The 24,900-nt window shown below is 37.6% G+C and overlaps 1 protein-coding gene across 3 annotated transcripts in view; it reads right to left on the reverse strand.

The window, feature by feature from the left end:
* Positions 1–5,416: 5,416 nt before the first annotated feature.
* The window catches only part of CEP120 (centrosomal protein 120), a 67,718-nt gene continuing 48,234 nt past the window's right edge, over positions 5,417–24,900 (reverse strand). For 2 of the 3 annotated variants that reach the window (XM_019555252.1, XM_019555251.1), the window contains exons 18-20: positions 22,372–22,470; positions 8,178–8,323; positions 5,417–7,506 (exon numbers count right to left, since the gene is read on the reverse strand). In XM_019555252.1, coding sequence (XP_019410797.1) covers positions 7,269–7,506; positions 8,178–8,323; positions 22,372–22,470 — 483 coding nt within the window. In that variant the 3' untranslated portion in view covers positions 5,417–7,268. Of the gene's footprint in view, positions 7,507–8,177; positions 8,324–18,577; positions 18,608–22,371; positions 22,471–24,900 lie in introns of those variants that run through there. The other variant, XM_019555253.1, reaches the window with a different exon arrangement.

Genomic DNA, 24,900 nt, shown 5'->3' on the forward strand with positions numbered 1-24,900 from the left:
GCATCTCTGATACAATTAGTCTAAGGCAGGGTACAGCAACCTTTTCAGGCTGTGGGGCTGAATTGACCCAGTTCAGGTCAGAGGTGGGCCAGTGCATAGAAGGCAGCTACTGCTACTTTTCCCAGTGGCTGTATGGGAAAGTGCCTGGCACCAATGCTGCCCCCTGCCTCCTCCCCACACAAAGTAGCCCAGAGATCATTTGCAGCCAGTGCTTGTTCCAATGGCAGCAGGGGAAAGTGACTGCTACTGAAGCCCCCTGTGGCTGCAGGGAAAAGCACTAGCTGTCCACAGGGAAAAGCGGTGGCACTGGATACCGTGGAAAATGCAGTGGGGCCGGGTCCCCGTGCCCATCCACTGCATGCCCACCTGCCACTGACCCAACTGGATCAGTCCAGTTGCTGAAGCCCCTACATCCACATTAGATTAAATGGCTCTGTGGGCAGGATTTGGCTTGTGAGCTGCAGGTTGCCAACCCCTGGGCTATGGTGCATCTCTACCCTGTATTAATTCCAGCCAAGTGTCCTTGTGGTCTGCTCTAGAAAACTTTCAGGGATGAAGATTCCACAACCTTTCTAGGCAGCTTGTTCTAATGCTCGACCATCTCACAGTGAGAAACTTCTGAATCTCCAACCTAGATTTCCTCTGCTGCAACCTGAGGCTACCGTTCCTAGTACTGTTCCCTACAGCCAGAGAAAAGCCTCTCTGTCTTCTCTATAATCAACCTTCAGATATTTGAAAACTGTTATCAAATCCCCCTTTCACACCTCAGTTTCTTCTTCTTCAGACTAAATAATCCTAGTTCTTTCAGCCTTTCCTCATATATCAATTTTTTTTAGGTGTCTAATTATTTTTGTCACTCTGCTGGATTCTTTCTAATGTGTTCACATCTTTCTTGAAGTGTAGGACCCAAAAACTGCAGGTGAAGACCCATCAACACTGAATAGAGTAGGAAAAAAAAGATCACTTCCCTTGCTTTGCAAGTGATACTTCTGTTAATACAACCCAGTATGCTGTTGGCTTCCTTCCTCCCTGTCCTGGAACAATACAGAATTGGCTTATATTCAGCTTCTGGTCTACTGTAAGCTGCAAGTCCTTCTCTGGAGTAATATAGCCTAGACAATTATCCCCCAGTCTGTATTTGTGTATGCAATTATTCCATCCCGAGTGCAGTATTTTGTACTTGTCCTTGAAGTACAGGTGTGTTAAATTTTGGTTGGCAGGAAATTAAAAGAGAAACCACTCAGGAGGGGAAAAATTAAATTAAACCTTGACTCTTTATAGAGGCAGTGTCTACCATGTCTACATGGTACAAGGTTTTGCAAGTAGCAGCTTCTCCTCTTGGGTAACATGACACTATATACATGTTATAAGTAGTACATGGTAAGTTGTCATATACTGTTGCCTGTGATATCTTGTGGAGTTCGCTGTAGGTTATTCTGGATCATAAATATCTCTTGTGAAACTGGGTTAACAAAAAGTGGTATTTCAAGCATCCTCATATGCATACCAATTTAAGAAAAGTAAGGATAGAGTCCATATACAACATACATTTTCATAGATTCATAGATTGTTAGTGGCTGGAAGGGACCTCACAGATCGAGTCCAGCCCCCCAATGATACTCTCTCTCAAAAATTAGGGCAAGGATTGTATACACAAGAACTTAGTTTTTACCCCCTTTTCCACAAGGCTTAAAAGATTTTTCAGAAAAACAGCCCAAATCCACCTCTACAATTGTGGACACTCAGTAGCATTCATGAAAATGTGGCATCAAAGGCATCAATTTTTATAGGATAGTATATTTTTATAGTATAAGTGTATCAATTTTTATAGTACAAATACAACAATATAAAAAGGCACTAGTCTGAATAATACACTAAGCTTCTAGGATGAAGACTGTTAGTGTTGTGTGGGTACAGTGCCTGGCAGAATAGAACTCTTATCTTTGACAGATGATACAGCCGTATGTCCATTTCCAGACACAGCCCTGCCAATGCATCTCAATCCTTATTTCTAACGTGTTACATTACAAGTGCTCGACCACTCTTTTTGAAAAACACAGTCACTGGGATACAACATACTAATTGTTTGGTGTACTATGCTTTAAAAGAAGCAAAGGGAAAACCAAGCTTTCCCCACTGGTGAGTTACAGCAGAACTTGAATCATCATTTCCTGAAATAAAAGGCTAGTGGCACTAATCAATGATACTAACTTGCTTCAAATGAAGAGCCCAACGACATAATTTTATCATTGCCTGAAATGGCAAAGATCATAACTACTACTTTAGGAGAACCCAGTTGAACTATTTAACCAACTAAATACTTTAGTTCAGCTGCAAAGCAATTATACTTTATTCTGGATTTCAAACATCACATTAAAGAATGATTTTTAGTGACTACAAATCACCATTCTGCCCTGAAAAATAAATAAATTTGTGTTTCCTTTTATGGTAAAACACAAGTTATATATTGCTTAGAAATAGCATGTACCCTCATGTCAAATGATGCTTTGTAGGAACCCTGAAACAAAGCTAAAGTTTCCATATGTGCTTTGAATTATGATTATATAGATTGTTTTGTCAATGCAAAATGTGCTTGGGTCAATGCATCCACATACCTACTACAACACATTTGATCAAATATTCAATAAACTGCTGTACTTTCACACTCGGGTACTGTCTGTACCTATGTGAGGCAAAATGTTTTACGATAAAAAACACACAAATTGTTCAAAATACTAATAGATCACCACAAGTATTCTACTTCAGAAGAAAAGAAAAAAAATGTAGGTCTACAAATTAGTGGGTGTTTTTCAAAAGCATTATTAAACGGGCACTATTTTAGTCTTCTACGATGAGGAATGACAGGCTTGTGAGGGGGGATTTTTGAGTTAAAAATAGAAAACAATTTCTATACTTGCAAGAATTCAATTACTCTATATTAAAGCCACCATGGGGTTACTGTACATTTATACATCAGAAAGTCAGTAAATTATTTTTCTATAAATTAGTCTTTCAGAGCTGACTTTTTTTTCTTTCTGTTCTGGATGCCAAATTCCTGACTGCTTCTCTACCACAGAGACTTCGTATCTGGATAGCCGACATCTGTAAAAACATTTCTAATGAAAACACTACTAATACAACCCCCTGGAGAAGCAAATGAAATGAGATCTAAGTATACAGCCGCCTTTCTACAGTTCTGTTTTTACCAATAGCAGGCTTGGTACTTCATATCCAAGACTTGACATAGGTCACGATCATTTAGGCACAGTAGTAGCAAAACAGATAATTAAGTAAATATGTAATCACTGGTATAAGCATATTTCAGTAGCATTCAGTGGATATGATAAAAGACCTCCATCCTTGATCACTGTCTCACAGGTTTGGGTTTATCTCTGTTGATGGGAGTCAGAAGCATCTAAACTATAACACAGGAGCGCTGTGTATTAAAAGTTCAGTGCCAGACATATTACCATTATAGAAGATACAGCTTCTGAAGGTGAATTAAACATTGTTGAATAACTTTTAAACTATTCTAGGAAAGAAAGTATAATTACCATAATTCTGTACAAAACATAGTGGAAAATAAATTGTACAGATCTGTGTATTTTAAAAATCTGGATTTAAAAAGCAAAATACTGGATGTTTTCTTTTTAGACGATTTATCTGGAAGAATTCGTTATATACTAAATTCCACTACTCTATAGTTAAGAATTTATTTAAAGCCAGGATTTTTTCTGGTACAAGTTCTTATAATTAACAGAAATACAAATACACATTTCAATATCTTTACTATAATTCTATTGTCAGATGTTAGGATATAAAAAGCATTGATATTATGTACTTTTAAATTTGACACGCTGAATTATTTCATGGATATCTGCAATCATGGAGCTTTTCAGTGGCAGCAATTCAGCACTGTCAATATTAAAAAATTACCCTTGTAAAGGTGGGGGAAGAAAATGACTATCAAACAAGTAAGGTTATCAGATACAGGTCACGAGTCTTCAGATGCCCTCATGTTTGGCAGCGACCTATTCAGTTGGGAAAAAAAATCTGGACATATATCAACTAAGAACCTGGAACTGACTCCATGCTGGAGTCTACCCACAAAGGCAACTGCAAGTATAGTGCCATAGTTACCTGGTAAAAAATAAACCAATCTACCGCACTATTATGAATCTTTAGATATCTGAGCTGAGACAAACACAAGTACTTACAGACATAAGTAATCTCATTTGCAAGAGTCAGTCAGCACCACTGAAATTAAACTTTGCCTTTTTAAAATTAATCTGTTTTGCCATTGACTACAATGGAACCAAGATTTCATCCTTGTTTGTAGGAACAGGACTAAGAATGGTAGGCATTAATTCCCTAAAAAATGTCTCCTTTCCTTATTTTTGTTTATCCAGTAAGCCCAGATATCTTGCACAGACTATTTTTATTTTTTTTTCCTGCCTTAAAGAGCGATTATGACTAAAAGGAAGTGAGATTTGGTCTCTTTACTGAACTGTCAAGTGTCCTGACATATACTTCAGAACACTAGATTGTGAATTAATTCAATACCATAAACCATTTTGCTGAAGCACTAGAGCACAGGTACAACACAATAATATTACCACATACATTTATTACAAATAGAAAAAATTATATTGTTCTAATCAGCTATTTTAGATTGAAGTGCTTATGGACAAGGTATCTTTGGAAAATGTTTGAATAAGTGACCTAAGGATTTCTTCTACCTTTTTTCAAATTATCCTGTAGAAGTAGGTATAATCGTCTGGTCAGCAGCTTCTAAAAAAAAATATAAAAGCAAACTTTTAACTGGGTATATATGTTCCCCATTTTTGTAGTATGGTTTTGCTGTTTTTAAATTATGTGAAGTAGCATTAATAAATGCCTCATGGTATGTTGCTAAGAGATTCTTGAATAATAAACTTGTTCAGGGTGACAAATACTTAAAAAAAAAATATAGCTTAATATCACCACCCACCTTGTCAGAACACGTAAAAGCAGCCAATGTACTGGAAATGTAAAAATCTTAGTGAAAATAAACGGAGGTTTGACATTAGTCCAAGGACTGAATATTTTAACTTGTGCAAGTACCTAGAACTCTGAAGGCAGGTTTTTGTAACCGTAAACTGAAAGAGTGTTTTCCTGTTACGCATCTTTAAAGAAGTATAAAAACCACATACACAAGCTCTCTAAAATACAGTTACTTAAAAATCTGTATTTGTTAAACAAATTGAAAAAAAAACATATAAAAAAATAAAATAACCAATTTAAGGATGAGAACACTTGCATTCACCCAAACCAAGGTAAATTTCATTTGTTTCAAGGTAGTTGCCTTTTTTAAATCTAATACCCCCTCTAGTGTTTGAAAAAATTATAATCCCAGCAAATGAACAAACCTTTCAGAGACGAGCAATTCAGAGAACTTTTAATATATCTTCCTTTCAGAATAAAAGAACATCCCAAATTTATTGTATTTTATTTCCTATGAACACATATTAGCAATACATAGCACATGGTTATGTTTCATATTTCCACATTATTCTTTATCCATTTATAATGGTTATTTTTGACCATACATTTATTTTCATTGCAAGTAGTGACTTTTTTTTTTGCACTCTTAACGTCTTTAAATCACTTAATATTAAAAATAAACATTTAAAATGTATGGCAAGTTTATTTAGTGTTATAAAAGCATGTTATGACATCATTAGTAGGTGATGGTTCCCAATGTAAGTCTTTTTGTTACGGTATTTTTTTTAATGCAATTTGTTAGGATTTTCTTCAAATGACCTTAAAAAAACCCATTCTGTTAAATAAGAGTTCTGTGGTAGAATTCTGCATTTCAAAACACAGAAGTTCCTAAAAGAAAAAAAGTGGTATTTACATGACCCCAGTGCCATAAGTCCAATGACTTTTAAAATAAATAAAATTAAATTAAATTAAAATAAAAAAAACTCTCAGAATTAACTACCTTCATTCATGTATGAAATAAAACTGAATAAAACATGTTAAAGTTTTCCATTTTTGATACAGACATACGTAAAATCTATCTAGGCAACAAACATGTGCTAGTGAAATGTATATAAAAACCCCAAACCATCCATACTGCAAAATTTCACTCTGCTGTAGAAGTCTAGGACTTGTAACTTGGAATTGTAACTATTTCAACTGTGGATATCACAAAAACCCACATAACTGTGTGTGCTCCACACTCTGCCCCCCCTTAGTCAAGTAACCAACATATAACATTTTATATTTTTAGTACTTTTGTATCTCAATTTCAAAAAAAGATATAGAAGGCTGAAAAATACACAGCTTGAAGGAGAAAATAAAGCTTTATAGTCATTGCAGCTGATTAAGTCATCATTTAGGAAATATTCCTATGTAGAAAAAGCCCTGATTATTTGCATTAAACATGAATTGATATTTAAACATGTGGTTACAATCACTGAATCAATATTTCCCACACTTTCTCAACATAAGCACATGCGTATTACTCTCATTAAAATCCTTAATCTTTTTATCAGCAATTCATCTTTGCAATCCCTCCCATGTAAAGCTCTTAGAGTAGAAATCCTTTTGCAGTCCAAGAATGCTCAGTTACCTAAATATTTCATGGAGTTTCTGCTTGCTAAATTTTAGCATTTTTGTTTTCATTTCAAACTTTGTCATTTGCAAGTGCAAGTTTTTCAAAAACCTTCATGCTAAAATAAAACATTCAGGCAAGTAATAATTTAGTTGTGGCCCCAGAAACTAAAACTGAAAGCATTTGCAAACGTAAGAGGATATGATATTTATCAAAGCACAGTATATTTTAGCTCATCATTTAGAAAAGTTATGTCACTGTAAATTACTGCAGTCACTTTTTCTTAGCACAATTTTATTGAAAAGCTATTTCAAAATAAATCCATTAAACAATAAATTATGAAAAATACCAAACAAAGCTCTAGACTGGATATTTTAAAATGGTATTACTGATAAATCCAGCTAGGGTGATAGGAAGAGAGGTAGAAAATGTTTAAACAGAAAATACAAAAAATATATATTTATCTATATATAAATTACCTCAGTACAAAAATATTAATACAAAAAGAAAAACACAACCCTGCTGCAAGTATTTACACTGACTTCAATAAAAATTACTAGAAGTATGAAAATTAAGCATTTGCTTAAGTCTCTGCAGAATCATTGATTTAGTCTGCAGAATTGATTGTTTTATTATGGTAAAACTTACTTAAAAGCATGTTCCTAAGACACTATTTACTGCTGCTTCTTTTTGCAAGAGCCTCTCCGATTTGACGATCTAGTTCACTTACTATATGGTCTTCATGATTATACACGCCTGTTCTCAACAAGGTATCTCTCTCTTCTATCAGGCGAGTGAGATAATCGTCCATACTCTCATTTAACTGTCTAGCTTGAAGACCACCCATTCTCCCAAATGAAGCATCCCCAGAATCCTGCAATTGTTTTTTGTCTTCTTGTTGCTTCAGCCTGATGATAAATAAATAAATAAAATCCGTATAAGACAAAATGAGCTTCTCTTGTTATATTTTTTTCCAAACTGACTCTTACAGGAAACTTACCCCACGTCCAAAAAAAGGTAACAAAATCACCCTTGCTATATTAAATTTAAAGGAAGTCTTATACAGCAGATACATATCCAGAATCCAAGAATCTGAACATATATGTACTTATTACAATGATTACATTAAGGGTTATATCCTGATAATACTGTTTAAAAATCCACACAAGTGGCACAGCCCAGATTCTAAATTACTGGATTAATTTTAAGTAGAGGACACCATTAGGCAGACTTAAAATATCAGCAAGTGGGTGAAAAGCAAGTTGAAAGCAGATCATGTTTTATGGGTTTTTTTAAATATATATAGCAGTTATTTTATATATCAGTTCTGCTTAGAAGTGAGGATAAAAAAGACTTGGTGCAGTATAAGAACAATCTTGACAAAAAACTGGGTATGGTGGCCTTTAACATAGATTTTCTATAATACAACACTGTTACATTTTATAAATGGGCAATTTTTACCTAAGGGACACTAAACTGTGTTCCTACCCTGGATTGACAGCCAATTAAAATTTTGATTTAACTGAACCTTCCCCTACTTTGAGGCAGAGGGAAAAAAATCCTGCACATGCTTTAATACCTGTTAAGTTCATTCCTGATATCCTCCAACTCTTGTCGTTCTGTTTTCCCCAGTTCTTTCTCCTCTGCTGCCAAGTAGCGAAGTCTCATGTGCTCCAGCTCTTGCTGCTGCTTTTTGAGACGGGCCATAGCATTCTCCTGCTCACGCTAAAGGGAGAAATCATTTGACAAACTCTTAACACACAAAAATGTTAACTCCAGGGATGCCTCCATTGTTTCAGATGGGAATTAAAAACAGAGCTAGTAAGAACCCCAAAATATTCCTAGTCAGTAACTAAGCAGCCCCAGGGACTCATTGTAATAAATGTGTATAGGTATGAGGTAACAAATGAAATAAAACTAATGGCTCAATTACAATTCCTGCAAACACCTACCTAAACCAGAATGCAATCAAATCTGGACCCTAAATTAACAGCTTTAGCCATCAGTGGCAAAAAGGATGTGTATTTAACAGCTGATGGGTCTGCTTTTTCAGACACTTAATGAAACTGATAAACAAAGATTACACTCATGAACATGGCTTGAGATACTATTAGCAACTGATTTTCTAGATCATTACAAGCACTTAAAATTCCCTCCTGCAAACAGAGGGAGGATGGAAGTAGGTGGGCGTTAAATTCTCAGTGATTGCAGAGGACACTCATCCTACTGGTTCTGCAGTGTACAGCACCAGAAAGCTTGTTCAGCAGAAGCAATTTTCATCTAAGATCTGAAGAACTACTTTCTGAAGTGGCTTCCTGTCAACCAGCACTGAAAACATAAGACTAAAATTTTGATTTCTTCTGTTTTCAAACAGGGAATAATACTTAAGTAAAAATAATTAGAAAAAGAGGGGTGGGGTAGGGTAGGGTAATGTCCTAATTGTTTTTCACAGTTCCATAAGCTAAGTAGCAATGACCTGTCAACCAAAAGAGGACTTTCATAAAACAGGGCAAGTGACATAATCTAGTTCTTGGGGACATTAATCTGTTTTAACTTAAAAAAAATCCTGCTTACTTCTGATTTGTTCTTTACACAGCCTAGTTTGTTAGCTGACCCCGGACACATCAATCTTGGCATAGCTTATAATCGTAAAGCACATAACAATGGTCCATTAACATCCGGGTTAAGAATGTTTACTTTGTATTGTCTGACTTTATTTTTATTATTACAGATATAAACTGGATTTATAAAATTACTTCATTCTGTTTCTATAAACAAACCAATTCATTACATATTCAACCTATCAATTGTAGAACAGATAGTAAAATCTTATGCCAAGGTAAATCAGTCTTAAAAAACCCAAGAAAAACAACCTGGATCACAATTGCTATCCCAGGAATTTAGAAGAAAATCTCAAATACTTCTTAGTTGACGCTCTCAATTGGCACATCTACACGAGATATTTAACAGCAATTTCGCATAGTTTACTGTGATGCAAGTATGTGGCTCTACACATGCACATGCTTACTTCACAGTAAATTTCCCTAATCCTAATTAAATTTGCTACCTGCAAATGCAAATAGCTAATTTACTTGGCATTAGTAATGGCGCCAAAGCACTCATGCAGACTCCTGACTGGGAGCCAAATCTGCTCCTGGTCAGCAGTCCACAAGAGGGTGGGAGATATCGCCCTGCCCCCGGGACAAGCCAGGGCAGGCTCTGCCATAGGATCTGGGATGAGGATTGTGTCCCCTGCCCCAGCAGCAGGGAGTTCAAAGCCCCCTGCTCCCAGACTGTGATCACAAAGCGGGGACTAGGAAATCCTTCTCCCAGTAGTGTCTCTGCAACTGTGGAGCCACTGCTGGGAGATGCGTATGCCCCAGCCCAGCACCAGATCTTCCACTGCAATTGCATTTATAGATTCTGAAAGGACAGTTCCCAGTCAGCCCCAGACTGCATGGGGAAGCACATGCAACCTGAAGGTACTGTTTTAGGCAGTCCCCAGCCAGCTCCATACTACACATGCAGACTTCCCTGCACAGCCTAGGGCTGGCCAGGAATGGTTGCAGTCAAGGGTAGGTCCTAGCCCCGTGCTCTGATTGGATGATCGAGGCACAGGGCTTAGAGACAGCTGCCTTGTGGCATAGTGCTCCCTGCCAGCCTCTGGGCTAGCACTCAGGGGGAGCCTGGAGCTCCCTGCTATGGCCATAAGGGCACATTACAGAGCTGCAGGGACCTGGGAGCAAATCTATTCCCTAATCACTACATGTGTAGACACCTACCCAAAAACATTTACTATGCAGTACCTTAATGCACAGTAAATCCTGGCTGGAATAAATGCAAGTAGAGACGTGCCCAATAATTAGAAAACATCTCAACCTTTTAACATACCATAAACAAACTACCCTCTTCCCACCTAAGATTATAATTTTAAGGAAGGAATACTGTACTGGTTACATACAAAGACATCAGGTTATAGGCAAAGAATGATATTTTGCATTTTCATACAAACCAAGCCAGCCATCTTGGCACTAGTGGGAACTAGTGAGCCAAAAAGGGAAGGGAAGGATAGTTACTCATGGGAACTTGCAACTGAAGAGTCCAACAAAAGCAGAACATAGATTTTTGTAATGATTAGAAAACAAAGACAGCAACTATCAGGTTGGAACCTTGAAAATCTCCTCATGATATAGCTATTATTCTATGCTCATGAACAAGCAATTGATCTACAGTAGATGAATGTGAACATGTAAAACCAGAAGTAACTTTCCCTGCCAACTTGTGAACTTCAGCAAAAAAGCCTTTTCAGGATTAAAAAAACACCTCAAATGTATTGTGCTTTTTTTGCCTATGATCATATATCAGCAATCTGTAGTACAGGCTCATGTTTCTATGCGGCTTTGGACACTAAAAGTCCTTACCCTACTGAAGTCACCGAGAGGTATGTTATTGATTTCGACATTGCCAGGATACCAGTCTACGGCCATTTTTAAAATATCATGATAAAGAAAACAAAGCAAAGTCATCAGCAGAAGGGCAGTTTGGCTGGGAAAAAAGTAGCAGTGTTGATGAAATATACTTAGTTTCATGCAAGGCATTTGATTGTGTTGCATTTGATTGTGTTACATTTGACTTTGTTGACTTGATTACTAAACTGGAATTATATAAAAATTATATAAAAACAACATAAGACATCAAACAATTTATAATCTAGTTAAATGGTGAATCTAAAAATGTATTCTAAATAGGAAATCATCAAGTATGTATGTTTCTAGTGGGGAGCTGAAGGGAATTGGATGTTGGTCTGACATTTTAAGGATATTTTGGGAAGGGATGGAAGAAGAGAAGAATTCAAAATAATCACTAATAAAACTTGAGATGATAGATTAGGAAAGTGATTAATAAGAAAAGAATGGGTCATTGATAGAGTGCTGACAAATTAAGCACAGGAAAACAATAAGTACTTCAATATGGCCAAATATAAGATCTAGAGTCAAAAGAAGATGAGCCTTGATTACAAGACAGGAAAGTATTCCATCCTGGAAAACAGTAGCTAAAAAAAAACCTTGCGGGGGGGGGGAGGGGGGGGAAGGTGTTTGATCTGTTGAATACGAGCACTAAGGATGATGCAACAGCCAAAAACAGAGGATATCATTGAATGTATCCACAGCAAAACCCTGAATAATGAGTACAGAATTGATATTATTTCTGTCTTGGGCACTGGTGTGACTAGTGTTTGAGAGTCAAGAATGACATTAAAGGAGGCTGGGGAGGATTCAGAGAAGATTCACATACCTAATCAAAAAACTGAAAATACTGAAAGATTCCACTTTCTCAACCTACATCTAACTTATCAGAAATGGTGTGGGGGGGATGGGGAGAATTCACAATCTGTAAGTACCTTCACTGCAAAACAGAAAGGTGATAATGAATAGCTTCTGAATCTCAGATAAAGATACATCATCATCCAACAGCTGGAATCTGAAGCAAAACAAATTCAGTTTAGAAATAAAATGAAGTTTTTAAAATAGCAAAGTTAACTAAAACTGAACTATTTACCACCAGAGTTTGTACCAGATTATCAATTGCATGAAATTCTTTTAACATTTTTTCTCCAAAAGAGAGATACTGTAAGTCAAACACCTCTATAAATTTTATATCTTACAGCCTGTGTTACACAGGTCAGATTACATGATGATCACCAGCTTCTCCTGGCTTATAAAATGCACTAATGTCTGGATGAAACTTCAGTAGAATGAAGTAGGTTAAAATGAGAAATATTCTAAATAATGTGAGTATTGTAAATACTGTGAAAAACTAAGTGCACATTGAGTATAAATTTCCACAACTGACCGGTTTCTTAACTGCTCATGTTCATAGTTCACTTAACCTGCCAGATATGGCTAATGCTGTGAAGAAAGGTACTTAGTGTGAAAGAAATGAGTGAGTGAAAAATTATATTCTCTCTCAAAGCAAAGAACAAAATTCTGACTGCTTCTGTAAGACAGGAAGAAGTGCCCTATTTCCTCCTCTATAACTTGCCTGACAATATTGACAAATGGATCAGAATTAACTGACTCCAAAAGACTGTTATGGATTCTGGAGAAGGTGTTAATATCTTTAAGATATTAGTTGGCCCTAAACTAATTGACAGTTTAAATAGCTAATTTTTGGGTCACTGTCTCTGTCACAAAACAAGCCCAGCTATGTATCCCAGCTTCTCAAACTTGTTTTTACCCAGAACCTAACTAGAATGATTTCTGGAGAGAGAGTTTTTGACTCCTAAGAACCTATCTTCAGCTTCTTAGGAGAAGCTCAGACTTTGAAACAAAAGTTCTGTAAAGGTTATTGGTTGTAGCCACGTTGGTCTAATATTTAATTGGTGTAATAAAAGCTGGTCTAATTTTTAGTCAGTCTCATATTTAGGTGGTATAATAAAATATACCACCATGTACCCAAAAAAACTTGTCTGGAAAGGTTAGGCATCTTTTTGCTAGTCCCATTACAGTAGAAGAAACACATGGAGAAGCCCAGAGTAAAGGATTACTATGCTTAGTGTCCATAGCTCATGGTATTCTGCCTGGCAAGTGTGGAAATCGTCATGTGGTTGAGACTGAACAGAATCATTGCAACGGTCTGCCTGTTTAGAGATGTATTCCCCTGGAACACCTGGCTAAGGCGGAATATGTATTAGCCCCTTACGAGGTCCTCTTTAATAGACAAGAGAGCTCTAATTAAAGTATTATGCTACAGCTCAAGAGAAGAGGACTACTGTGAAGTACCTTGGAAGGAAAGAAACTAACACGATCACCCAAGTAATTAAACTGTTATTTATTGGTCTGGTAGAGAACTGAAAGTGAGCTGCTGCAATATGGCTTTCGAGGTAATTTTCCTGGAGCGTATTGCTGCTCCCCTCTCCCTCCCCATACAGGCAAGGAATTGTCTCTAAGCAGCTTTTCTCCAATATTTAGAGACATGATTTCCCAGCAATGTTAGCACTGGTAAACTGGGTATAGCTTGAGAATTTTTGTACAATTATTTTCTTAGCAAACGAGCAAAGCTTAAATCAGTGGTTTTCAACCTTGTTGGCACCCCTTGTAAAATGCCAGCTCTTATTTTTCACATTTTTTTATTATAGAAAAATAATAGAATAATTCTTATGTTGCAGAGAACTCAAACCACAACAGGTTAATATCTTTAACACTGTTCATTCCTATATGACAGTGGTCTCCAAACTTTTTTGATCGTGCACCCCTATCAATAAAAAATTTTTGAACACGCACCCCCAATATAAGTATATTTATATTTGCACACCCCTATCAGTAAAAAAATTTTTGAGCACGCACCCACAATATAGTATATTTATATAAATATAAATAGAATTTCTAATATTTCCTTCCCGCACCCCAATGGATTGTCTTGTGCACCCCACTTTGGAGACCACTGCTATATGAAATCTTTATTCATCTTGTGAATCATGTTTGCACACTGAAGACTGTTAACATTGTACAGCCCCCTGCAACACTCTTGAAGACATCTTAAGGCACCCCAATCTTGCCTTACAGGTTTGGACCTACTGAAATTGCAATTTCATAATTTTTGTGGAAACTGCAATTTTGGGCAGGCCCTGAAAAAAAGCACAGGCTCCGTGAAAAAGCATGGGGTCCATGCCTTTGGCAGGCTCCCTGAAACAAACTTATTAAAAATAAAATGCTGGCTTCCTCTGGCTGCACAGCTTGCTGGGGAGGGAAGGGAGGAGGGGGACTGCCAGCATGGCAAGATAGTTGTTGCCCCTGTCCCTCCCTGCTGATTGGCTGCGAGGACCGCTTGCCACACAGCCCTGCCCCCTGCCACCAATCAGCAGGGAGGGGAGGGGCTGCATGATGAACTGTCCTGTGGCCAATCAGCAGTGAGGGGCAGGGCCATATGACAGATGGCCTGCATGGCTAATCAGCAGCATGGGTGGGGCCACCAGGGTCCCTCGGCCAGAAGTGTGGGGAGGCCTGCCACACACTGCCCAAGAAAATGGCTGCCAGCCCCATGGTCTCCCTATGAAATTAGCCAGGCCAGCAGCTGCCTTGACTTCAGTAGACCACTACCATAGTAAAAGAATGCCTGCCATGTGTAGTGCAAATTTACTTGGCAATTCCCATACTTTTGTGAATTAAATACTCAGCATAAAAATAAAAATTAAGCATTTTATAACATTTTAGTAAATGGAGCAAGCAAAATGTGACCCCAGAATCCACTCTCAGTACATCATGAATGTAGATAAAAATGCAGATTTACATAATACTCTTTACACAACATAACCACTTTAGATTCTAAACAGTGTCATCACAACAATCTGCACGGTGAACACTTATAAACAAAGGTGATATTTATTCTCCTGAACAGATTTTAATAGATACTCAAGTTGTCCAATAATCCTTCAAAGACCCCAAAATAAGTCAAGGAATGTAGATTACTTGATACAAATGGGAGATTTAAATGTGATTTTTCACATAGTTTACTCCAAACATGGGGGGTTTCAAAATTCAGAATTGTTATGGTTAGATCACAGGCCATGAAAAAAACTCAGATTTTAGGAGATGGGAGGGACGAGGCAGAAGGAGACAGAAGGATTCTTTATCCATGTTTGGTGATGAAACTGGTGCCACTTTATCAGAAAGTCTTGCAGATACCAAAACCACTTTTTTCTGTCACTGTTTCAACACTAACAATGTGAAACAGACTCCCTTTCTATTAGCACTGAAAGTGGACTCCCCTGCATAGGACTACTATCAATTAACACAACTTATTAAGAAACACCTTTCAAGTTGCTTGAAACATATAAAGTAACACAAAATGCTGAAATGCTTAACTATCTTTTGCAAATATTTATTACACGCAAGTTACTAAAAAACAGAAGAGTTAACATTTCTGAATATTTTGATATTGTTAAGGCAATCAGGACTCATAACAGAGATACCTTTTTTTAGACCAACAAGATTTTTGCAAAAAAAAAAAAAAGTTTTAATTTTTCTTTAATTAAAGACTTCTTTTGCAAAAATCTTGTCGGTCCAATAAAAGATATCATCTCTACTATGAGTCCTTATTGCCTTTTCCTCTAGACCAATATGGCTACAACCTGGATACTTGATATTGTTAAATTTTCCAATGAAAATCTATTTTATATTTTTATAGACTAGGAGGAGGGAAAAATAAGTCTTAAATTTGTTGCTGAAATCATGGCTCAGGAGGATGGACACGATAGAGCCAATGTCAGTTAATAAAGCTTGTGTTGTTTTAAACAAATGTGTCAGTGAGCTTTGAACAATAGCAATCTATTGCAAACATTTACATGGTGATTGGTATTTCACCTCAATAAAATATTAACCTAAAGATGAATCTAGTTTGTAGTACTCTCTATTGACACATCCAACACAAAATAATGTTTAATATATTTTGAAAGACTTTGATTTTCTCTCCTCCTTTGACTCCACCTACCATACTATGTATAAAATAAATAGGATAAATTAGAGTATTTTCAGGTGTGAAAATGCAGGCACACACAAAATTACCTTACCAAATAAAGCATCTGATGCATGAAGCTGCATGTGGAGAGGCAGTAATGGGGGAGGGAAGGAGTGGGCCTCCTCCACACCTCGGGCCCAGGCCCACTCCGCCACAACCCTTCTCCCTCTGTGTTGGCCCTGAGCGGGCCTGCCACTAGAGGGAAAGAGTGGGCATGCTGTGGCATTGGCGGTGATGGTGGGGCCAGGGTAGGACTAGGACTGGGCTTGGGCCTGACCTGGGGGTGTTGGGAGGGAGTGAGCCTGAGTCGGGGGAAAAGATGGCCTGCCACGCACTGGAGGGGAGGGGGGTCAGCAGGCCCCACCCGGCCTGGGTCAGGTCAGGTCAGGTCAGCCCAACCCAACATGGCAGCTGTGGGAGGAGGGGAGGAGCTAGCTTCCTCCCCCCTTTGGGCTTGGGCCCACTCCTCCCCAACCCGCGCATTGGCCCCAAGCCTGCTCCTCCTGCTGGGTCAGCCAGGGCCTGTTGTTCCCACGCTGCTGCAGCAGCTCAGCTTCTTCCCCACATCGGGCCCAGACCCCAAGAAGCAGGAGGGAACGGGGAGCAGGCCTGAGGCTCCATCCCCACCAGCTTTCTCCCCCCCCGGTCATTCTTGATGGGCAGTGGGCTAATACACACACACACACAAATATATACACCCATAGACATACACAGAGACACCCCTTTCTCTCCATATACAGCTGCATGCATCAGATGTCTTACTTGGTAGGGTAATTTTTATATTGCTTAAATCAAGTTTGATATTTTAAATTCAACTATTGAACCTGTAAGCATCTTAACTGGTTTCAGTAAATGTCTGGAAAAAAAAAGTCAAAAATTTCTCAATTAAATTTAGTCAGATGACCACAGACTTCCCAGTAGCACAGGTGCTGAACTTTGAAGCTCTACAAAAATGCATTGTTGCAGACATGAAGAGATTATGATGTTCATGTGCCAAGACCACAGGCTGAAGCACCACAAAAAAAAGTCACCACATAGGTATGTAACACTGCTGGTTACTACCATAAGGGTGAGATCATCAGCAGTATGATGCCACCCATCTCCAAATTCCTAGCTCCGCTCCTTTGAAGTGCCACCTGCTCCTTCTCTCTCTACCCCATCCCTAAATAGGGGCTGGGAGGCAGGAACACTCAGTGACTGTACACCCTACCATGCTTCACTTACCCAAGGTAGGGGTGAAGGAAGGGAAAAGCAGAGCACTACAGGATGCTGGGGGACTGAGTGATCCCCTTGTTATGCTATATCAGGGGTAGTCAACCCCCCTGCATGCATGCCAGAGCATGGCACATGAAAGCATTTTGCTTGGCATGTGCACCTCAGGGCAGATGGTGGTGTTGCCACAACAAGGATCAGCCTCTTTGTGGCTCCTCTGCAATCTGCCCCTGGCATATGGGGGTTTTGGTATTGATATTCTACAGCAATATTAACATTAATTACACAAGAATTAAAAAGTTATTATTAGATTATGAAAGAATCTCGCCATGCCACCAGGTGCTGGTGCTTCAGTTAAGAAGCTCCTTAAATCAAGAAAACACAGTCTTTATTTTGCCTTAGCTGCCTATAAATCCAAAGGGGAGATGTAAACATACATACACTAGACTAAACAATGGCTAAATAGCGGCCACTATTCACTCTCCCACTCACACATACCATGCAAGTCTGTGGGAAAAACTTACGATTGAAGCTAAGGAACTCAAGTAAAGTTTTCTGAAAATAACCCAGAGCTGACAAGTCAGTAGGAGGGCCTGGATGGTTTCAAGACACAGTTTTTAACCAAGACTTGGACCTCCAACTGTTTTTTTAAACAAAGATTTACGTCCCATCCTTGGCTAAATTACTTATAAATTAATCACATTAATTACTGAGTGGATAAGCAGGAGGCTGGACAAGATAGAGCCAATGTCAGCCAATAAGGCCTGTGTTGTTTTAAACAAATGCATCAGTTATGCTTTGAACAAATCCATAGGGTATACATATGGTAAAAAACTTAAAATCTACTATAAACCTACTATAAAATCTCCTTTCCCAAAATATGTATAATTTCTGGTTAAACAGTGAGGATTTCTTTGCACATGAGTCATAATAAAGTATGCACATGCTTGATCTCTGCAGGATCTAGGTCTAAGTTCAAAGACCAACTTTTAAAAAAGTTCAAATATAAAAGAAAAAATATGCAAGTGTATATATGTGCAAAGAAATTATAGTAGATATCTTCAAGAAAAAAGGGGGTACTGAGAATAGGGAAGACATCTGTTCTCAGGGTTGATGACAAAGGTCATGAATCTTCAAACTAATTTTCAAACTCAGCTTTACAAACCATAGTTGAATTCCACAAAACACTGCTTTTATTGCAACTACCAATAAGCTCGAGTGGCAAATGTCAGGGTGTATTCACGCCTTTACCTGGTTATAGCTGATACTTCATTTTAGTATCTAAAAATTCCAGACAGAGAAAAATTAGTAACTTTTCTTCTAAAGTCCACACAACTTACTTTCAAAAGCTGCAATGTATACACTGCATTTTTTACAAAATACCAAACTATCACAGATCTGTTCCAACATAGCTAGTTCCCAAGTAAAAGGGAACTTTATAATTAAGGAAACATTGACTTTTATGGTTACAAATCAGAAGAAAAAGCACATTTTGCTAAATGCTTAGCTTGTAGATTATGCTTCTTTAATTCACAAATTGACTATACTAGGTCACCTTTGAGTAATGGAAATCTCTATTTAAATGTTTTTTTGGCAATGGGCACAAAGCATTAGATCTCATTTCCAAGACTTACCAGCTGGGTTTCATCATTAACATTTATTAACAATCTAAGATACGGCTTTCAACGTCTAATCCTCACTATACAAATGTTTTGTATAGTCCTCCAGAGGGCTTTGGTGTGACAAATTACTGGCACAGATTACAGCCCTGTGGCTATTCACCAGAGGCAATACAAAATTAACATTGTACTAATCCAATTTAAACAAGAAATTGGACAAACTATGGAATTACACAAATCATCTGAACTAAAGCAGATCTAGAATTCCTGGATGCAACTAAGGTTCCAAATTTACATTCAAAACATAGTAAATGGGTTCCTGATCATTTTCCTTTTTTATATTTTAAATGAGGTTGAAATGCTACCTTGCTCATCCTCTATCTATTCAACTGAAACACATGACTTCATAACAGTGTGAGTACACTGAAGTCTCAACCTAGGTTTAAAAGGGCCTGTTTTTAAGGATAAAGCGGTAGGCAGCATAATTCAGTCTTCATATCAACTTATTTATTGGTTCAGATGTTTACTAAGGGGGTCAGCCTGCCTTGGACCGGAACCGATCAAATTACCTTGGATGCCTATTTCATCACTACTGATCTGGCATGTATTTGACCTAGCAATATAAAAGGTGAGACACATTTAACAGTAAGTAGCAAGGTATGGATACCCTGCTTTATTCTACAAGTTTTTTTTTTAAAACAACTAATTAATTAAGGGAAAAAAAAACCAAACACATCATGCTGGGCATTTTGAGTTTCCTTTGGGAAGTTCTAGCTTTTGATGCAAGCCTGGAGAGTTCTTCATTAGATCATCCTGTTGTGCACAAATATTTAACAAATATTATAGGCTATTTTTTGATCCCTGACAATTACTACCAAAAAAGACCAAAGACAAAAAGGAAAAATGAGGACAGCATCGAAAACCAAAAGCTCAGTTTTATAACTTTTATTACCTAGAGATGTTTCCTTTGTTTCCTCTTTAAGTTGTAAAGGAAAAGATTAATTTCCAAACCTGAAATTGAATATTATACTTATCTACAGCTTTGGACCGTGACACTGCTAAAGCATTTCTGTCCCTCCCTTCATTACTAACACCATTCCTTCCAAGAGACAAGCAAGGTCCTGAGTAGGGATGTAAATATTGTTTTAAAACAATATTCATTTGAACTCCTTGAATTATATTTGTAAAATGATTAACCCAGGACACAGCAACTTCTCAGCTTCTGAAGTCCTTTGACTGGAGGAAGAGAGGAAGGATGCAAGCCCAGTCAGATAATGCACCCCATCTGAAGCCCTAGACTGAGAGGCAGGGAGCACCTGTGACCAAGCAGCTAATTGCTTAATTCACTAGTCATTAGCCAGCTGGCTGTTTTCCTCTTAAATTAAGGGTATTAGACCCTCTTGCCCCATCCCCCTTGTTCCTCCCTCCAGCTTTCTGATTCCTGCTGGGGCACTGTGGGGCTTCCTTCCCCCACATCCCTGAGCTAAAGGATAAACAGTAAGCTAACTGGTTATGACTGCACTTATCGGTTAAACGATTAATTGTTTAACCTTTCACATTCCTATCTCTGAGGGCTCTTGTTCAAGGCATCTATCCATTAGAAAGGGTACTGAAAAAATCCCAGTTTCTCTTTTCCTCCAGTCTAGTGTAATCCTCTAGGAACAATGCCTGGCCTAGTCCTCTATTACGTCTACACCAGGTCCCAAACTATCCCTTTATAGTAAGGGACAACAATTTTTTATTCTTGTAGGGCAGAAAGAGCAACCTCTCTCTTGTGCATTTCTTTAAAAAAATCAGATGTTACTTCCAATACATTCTTCTGAGATCCAAGGCTCTCAAAGAAATGAAGGGCAAAACAACCCCTTTGAGTCTGCTGCAAATATTGGCAAAATACAGGGAAGGCTGCCTTTATTGTGTAGTTTGGGACATACTATTTTACAGTGTTCCATTCTTAAGTTTTAAGCAAATTTTGAAAAGCTATGGAACATAATATAGAAAAAATTACTGCATCCTGCTGAATAAGATTTAGAAAATGGGGACTCAGAGTCCATTTATCTAATGAAGGGGAGACGCTAAAGCAACAACTTGCAGAATCTTAAAATTACATCAACACGAAAGAACCATACTATATATTTCTAGAAGATAATAGGTAATTGAGAAAAATACACAAACAGGTATACACATTACTGATAACGATGGAGCTGCTACTGCTTTGAGTTTGCAGAACATAGAAACACTAAAATAAAACACAGACAAACTAACAAAATCAACAGCATCAGAGACATGAAATTCCAAAGGCAGAAAGAAAAACAATTTTGCGATTTTTAGGGTTCCTGCAAGTTTGCTATATTCTGCAAATCATATTTTGTCATTTATTTTAAAAATTGTTCTTAAAAGTATTTTTTAATTATTTTAAATATTGTTAATATACGTGTTAAACTATTTACTGTTATCATTTTAAAATCAAATTATGTAGGGCAGAGGGGTGGGGAAGCTGATGCGTCTCCTCCTAAAGAATAGTTGCAAAGATAAGCACTTGTATCTTCCCCATATCAAATATTCCACAGGTAGATACAAACTTTAAAACCTACAAGGTAAACAGGAACATAGGCAATTTGTAACATTTAGCCACTTTCCTCTTTGAAAATACAGGAAGTTAAAAGCTGCAGAAATCTGAGAATAATGCAAAAGGTCCAATTTAGATAACGGCTCTCCCCCAGGAATTAGTCGAAATAAAATATGTACTAAGTTGGTATGGTGTAAAAAATTACTTTTACTAACAGTGTCTAGAGGGAAGAACTTGTAACTTCTATTCTTTTGTGCCCTCACCACAGTTGCTCACACAATATATTTCATTTAATATTTAAGCAGGAAAATAAGAACTGTTTCTGGTGTAAAAACAAAACAGATGGCAGACATAGCCAAGATAAACCACTGTACATTTTATTTTGTCTTCTCACCAGACACTGATTGAGCATAATCACAAGTGACCTTTTTTAATTACTTGGATATTTTTTAAAACCATTCTAGTTCCATGTCAAACTAAGGCCCTGATCAACCAGGAGGATTATGTCCTTACCCATTTTTAAGATACAAGCTTTGGCCAATTATGTTATATATGTGTTCCTTTAAAATGTGCAGTTAGAAGTGTTTTTTTAAGCTTTGGAAAATATGTATTTTTTCATTTTCCCCAAACTCAAAAGATAGAAAGTAGATTGCCAAAAATTCACTTTCAGACAGTGTTTTGTTATGAAAAATTCCAGCCCAAAGCTAATGATTTAGGAATGATGCCAGCCTTTTTAATGGAAAATGGTAGTTATAATGGAAATCAGTTTGCAACAATGCCCTGTGGAATGATATTGTTCTATATTGGCCTCAGAAAAGAAAAACTACATATTTATTGTGCATTTTCTATATGCTATTTACCTGTTTTAGTCTTGCAAGTTCTTTCAAAGCCCTTGCCCACTGCTGCTTGTAGTGAAGCTTTGACTTGGTAGCTGACTCCAATTTTCTTTCAAGTTCAACCTAAAAGCAATTAAAATCATATCAGCAGAAACTTTATACTAGTGGTTACAATCATTGAAAGACTGTATATACAAAGGTTCTGGCTTAAGAAGTGTTTATGTAGCATAACCTACAACATCATCTAAAGCTGTTATATAGGTTAATATAAATATTATGGCACATGAACATTTTCTTGTTTAAAATATAGCTTTATTTTTATTTTATATAGCAGTCTATATGAAAAGGAACTAGATAAGTCTTAGTCCCAAGACAGCAGATATAAACTTTTTTTTGAGTCCTCAAACCCTTGAAAAACCACATTCATATTTCTATAAGTTGTAATTTAGCATTCCAAATTAATTAGTACTCATCTCTTAGTGCCAAACAGTGCCCTTAGAGATGTGGGGTGACTCCTATTGAAGCCACTGAGAGAAACAGGTTTCAAATTAAATGTGGCCCTTGGATTGGAGTGGGGGAAATAAGGAAAATTGACTTGTATTCCAAGTAGTGTTAATTATCCCCTGTAATCAGCCACGTTTGTCCTAGAACCTTAAAAAATATTTTATAACTTAACTTACCATATAGAAGATACAGGACTAGTTTAAAACGATATTTTATCCTTTTAATGTAATGTGCTAAAAAGATAATTTGAATTCTAAGTAAATACTTCTATAATGTATAGCTAAGCTATACAAAGCAACAAGGCAAAAATAGTCTAATCAAAATACTCATTTTAAAAGCACTAGGCAATCTGTTATACATGAATAAAAGCCAACTTGGCTATATTTTAGGAATGTACTCTCTCAAAGTCTGACTTGGTTCATAGTTTGAATGTGGCCAGTCTAGGTTGGGGTGTTGCTAAATTTTAAGTGATAAATCTGTCCAAGTCTAAGTCATAAATCTGTTCTTTTGAACTGATCTACCAAGCCAAAGTCCAAACAGAGTCGAGTTCAATTGTTTGCTCAATTACTGCCATTATAGGCATGGAATATACTTTGGACAATTCAAATGCAAAGACAAAAGGAAACTGTAAAAATACCAATGCTTTAGAATAATGAAATATTCACATATATTGCAATTGAACTGAAAATCATCATAAATAATTAGAAAGGTTGCTAAAAAGATAGGACTTGCTATACTGGAAATTTAACATAAGACATCAAATCTGTCATCAAAAGTAGCCACTATTAGATGCAAAGGGAGTTATAATAAACCACCTCCAGCAAATGTGTGTGCTTTATTATACTGTAGTGTAGAGGTGAGCAAAATACGGCTGGCCAGGCCATTTTATCCAGTCTGTATCATGTGAGGCTCACATGCAGTCCGCAAAAGCCACACACGATGGTGCCAAAAGCCTGGCCCTGCCTCTCTTTCTCTCCTCCACCCCTCCCACAGCCCCCACCCCAACCACATACGCACACCTCTCCATAACCACCCACCATACCCACATCCCACCACACACATACCCCTCCACCAACCCCCAAGCCACACCCCTCCACCATCCAAGCACAATATACAGTAGGATGTATTTTGAGCTATTATACAATCACCTCTAGATACACTACACAAACACAAATCAGTACAAAAATATTTTAAATAAATTAAAGTAAGTTATAGCAGATGTTTTATTTTTTTTGTATACAATTTGGGGTTTTTTTCTGGTTGCAAGATTGCAGCATCCTCCCTTGCAAAAGGAGTGCTTTGGGGAAAGAGGAAGGACTTCTGGTGGCAAAGGTCAGGTGTTGCTGGGGCAGGATGCCTGGTCCCAGTATGGCGACCAAGGGCAGGGCAACTGTCAAAGGGTGGGGCTACCCACGCGGCCCTTGACAGCTTGCCAAAACTCGGTAAGCAGCCCTCCAGCCAAAATATTTGCCTGCCCCGCTGTTGTATAAGAGTGATGGGTAGCTATGATGATCCAAAAATTACTACGAAATTCTTGACATCAGTCAGCTGTAGCACTCTCTCTCTTTTTCTTTTATTAAAATTCTAATAGTTCCATATGATCATCTAATACAGCGATTCTCAGTCAGGGTCCTGGGGCCCCTTCAGGTGCCATGGGATCCTCTGAAGTGTGCTGTATGATGTAAAGAGATCAGAAATTTTGAAATGGTGTTTCTCCATTCACTAAAAGTTATGGAAGAGTGCCTTCAGTCTATTGTGAGGTGCCCTGAGGAGTATCTTCAGTTTAAAAAGGTTGAGAACCACTGATCAAATCTTTCTTGAAATTTACTAAGCCATTTGCTAAAAAAATTGCATCAGTTTCAAGTTAACTGTTTAATTTATAAAAATGATTTTCAAGAAACTATTTTCTTATGCAACTTTATTTTAAAAGCAGTGGTTATTTCATAGATTTTCATAGACATTAGGGCTGGAAAGGACCTCGGAAGATCATCGAGTCCAGCCCCGTGCCCAAAGGGCAGGAAGTCAGCTGGAGTCATAGGATCCCAGCAA

Source organism: Crocodylus porosus, unplaced genomic scaffold, assembly GCF_001723895.1.
Source record: "Crocodylus porosus isolate Cpor-Errol unplaced genomic scaffold, CroPor_comp1, whole genome shotgun sequence".
In the NCBI taxonomy this organism is placed as follows: Eukaryota; Metazoa; Chordata; order Crocodylia; family Crocodylidae; genus Crocodylus; species Crocodylus porosus.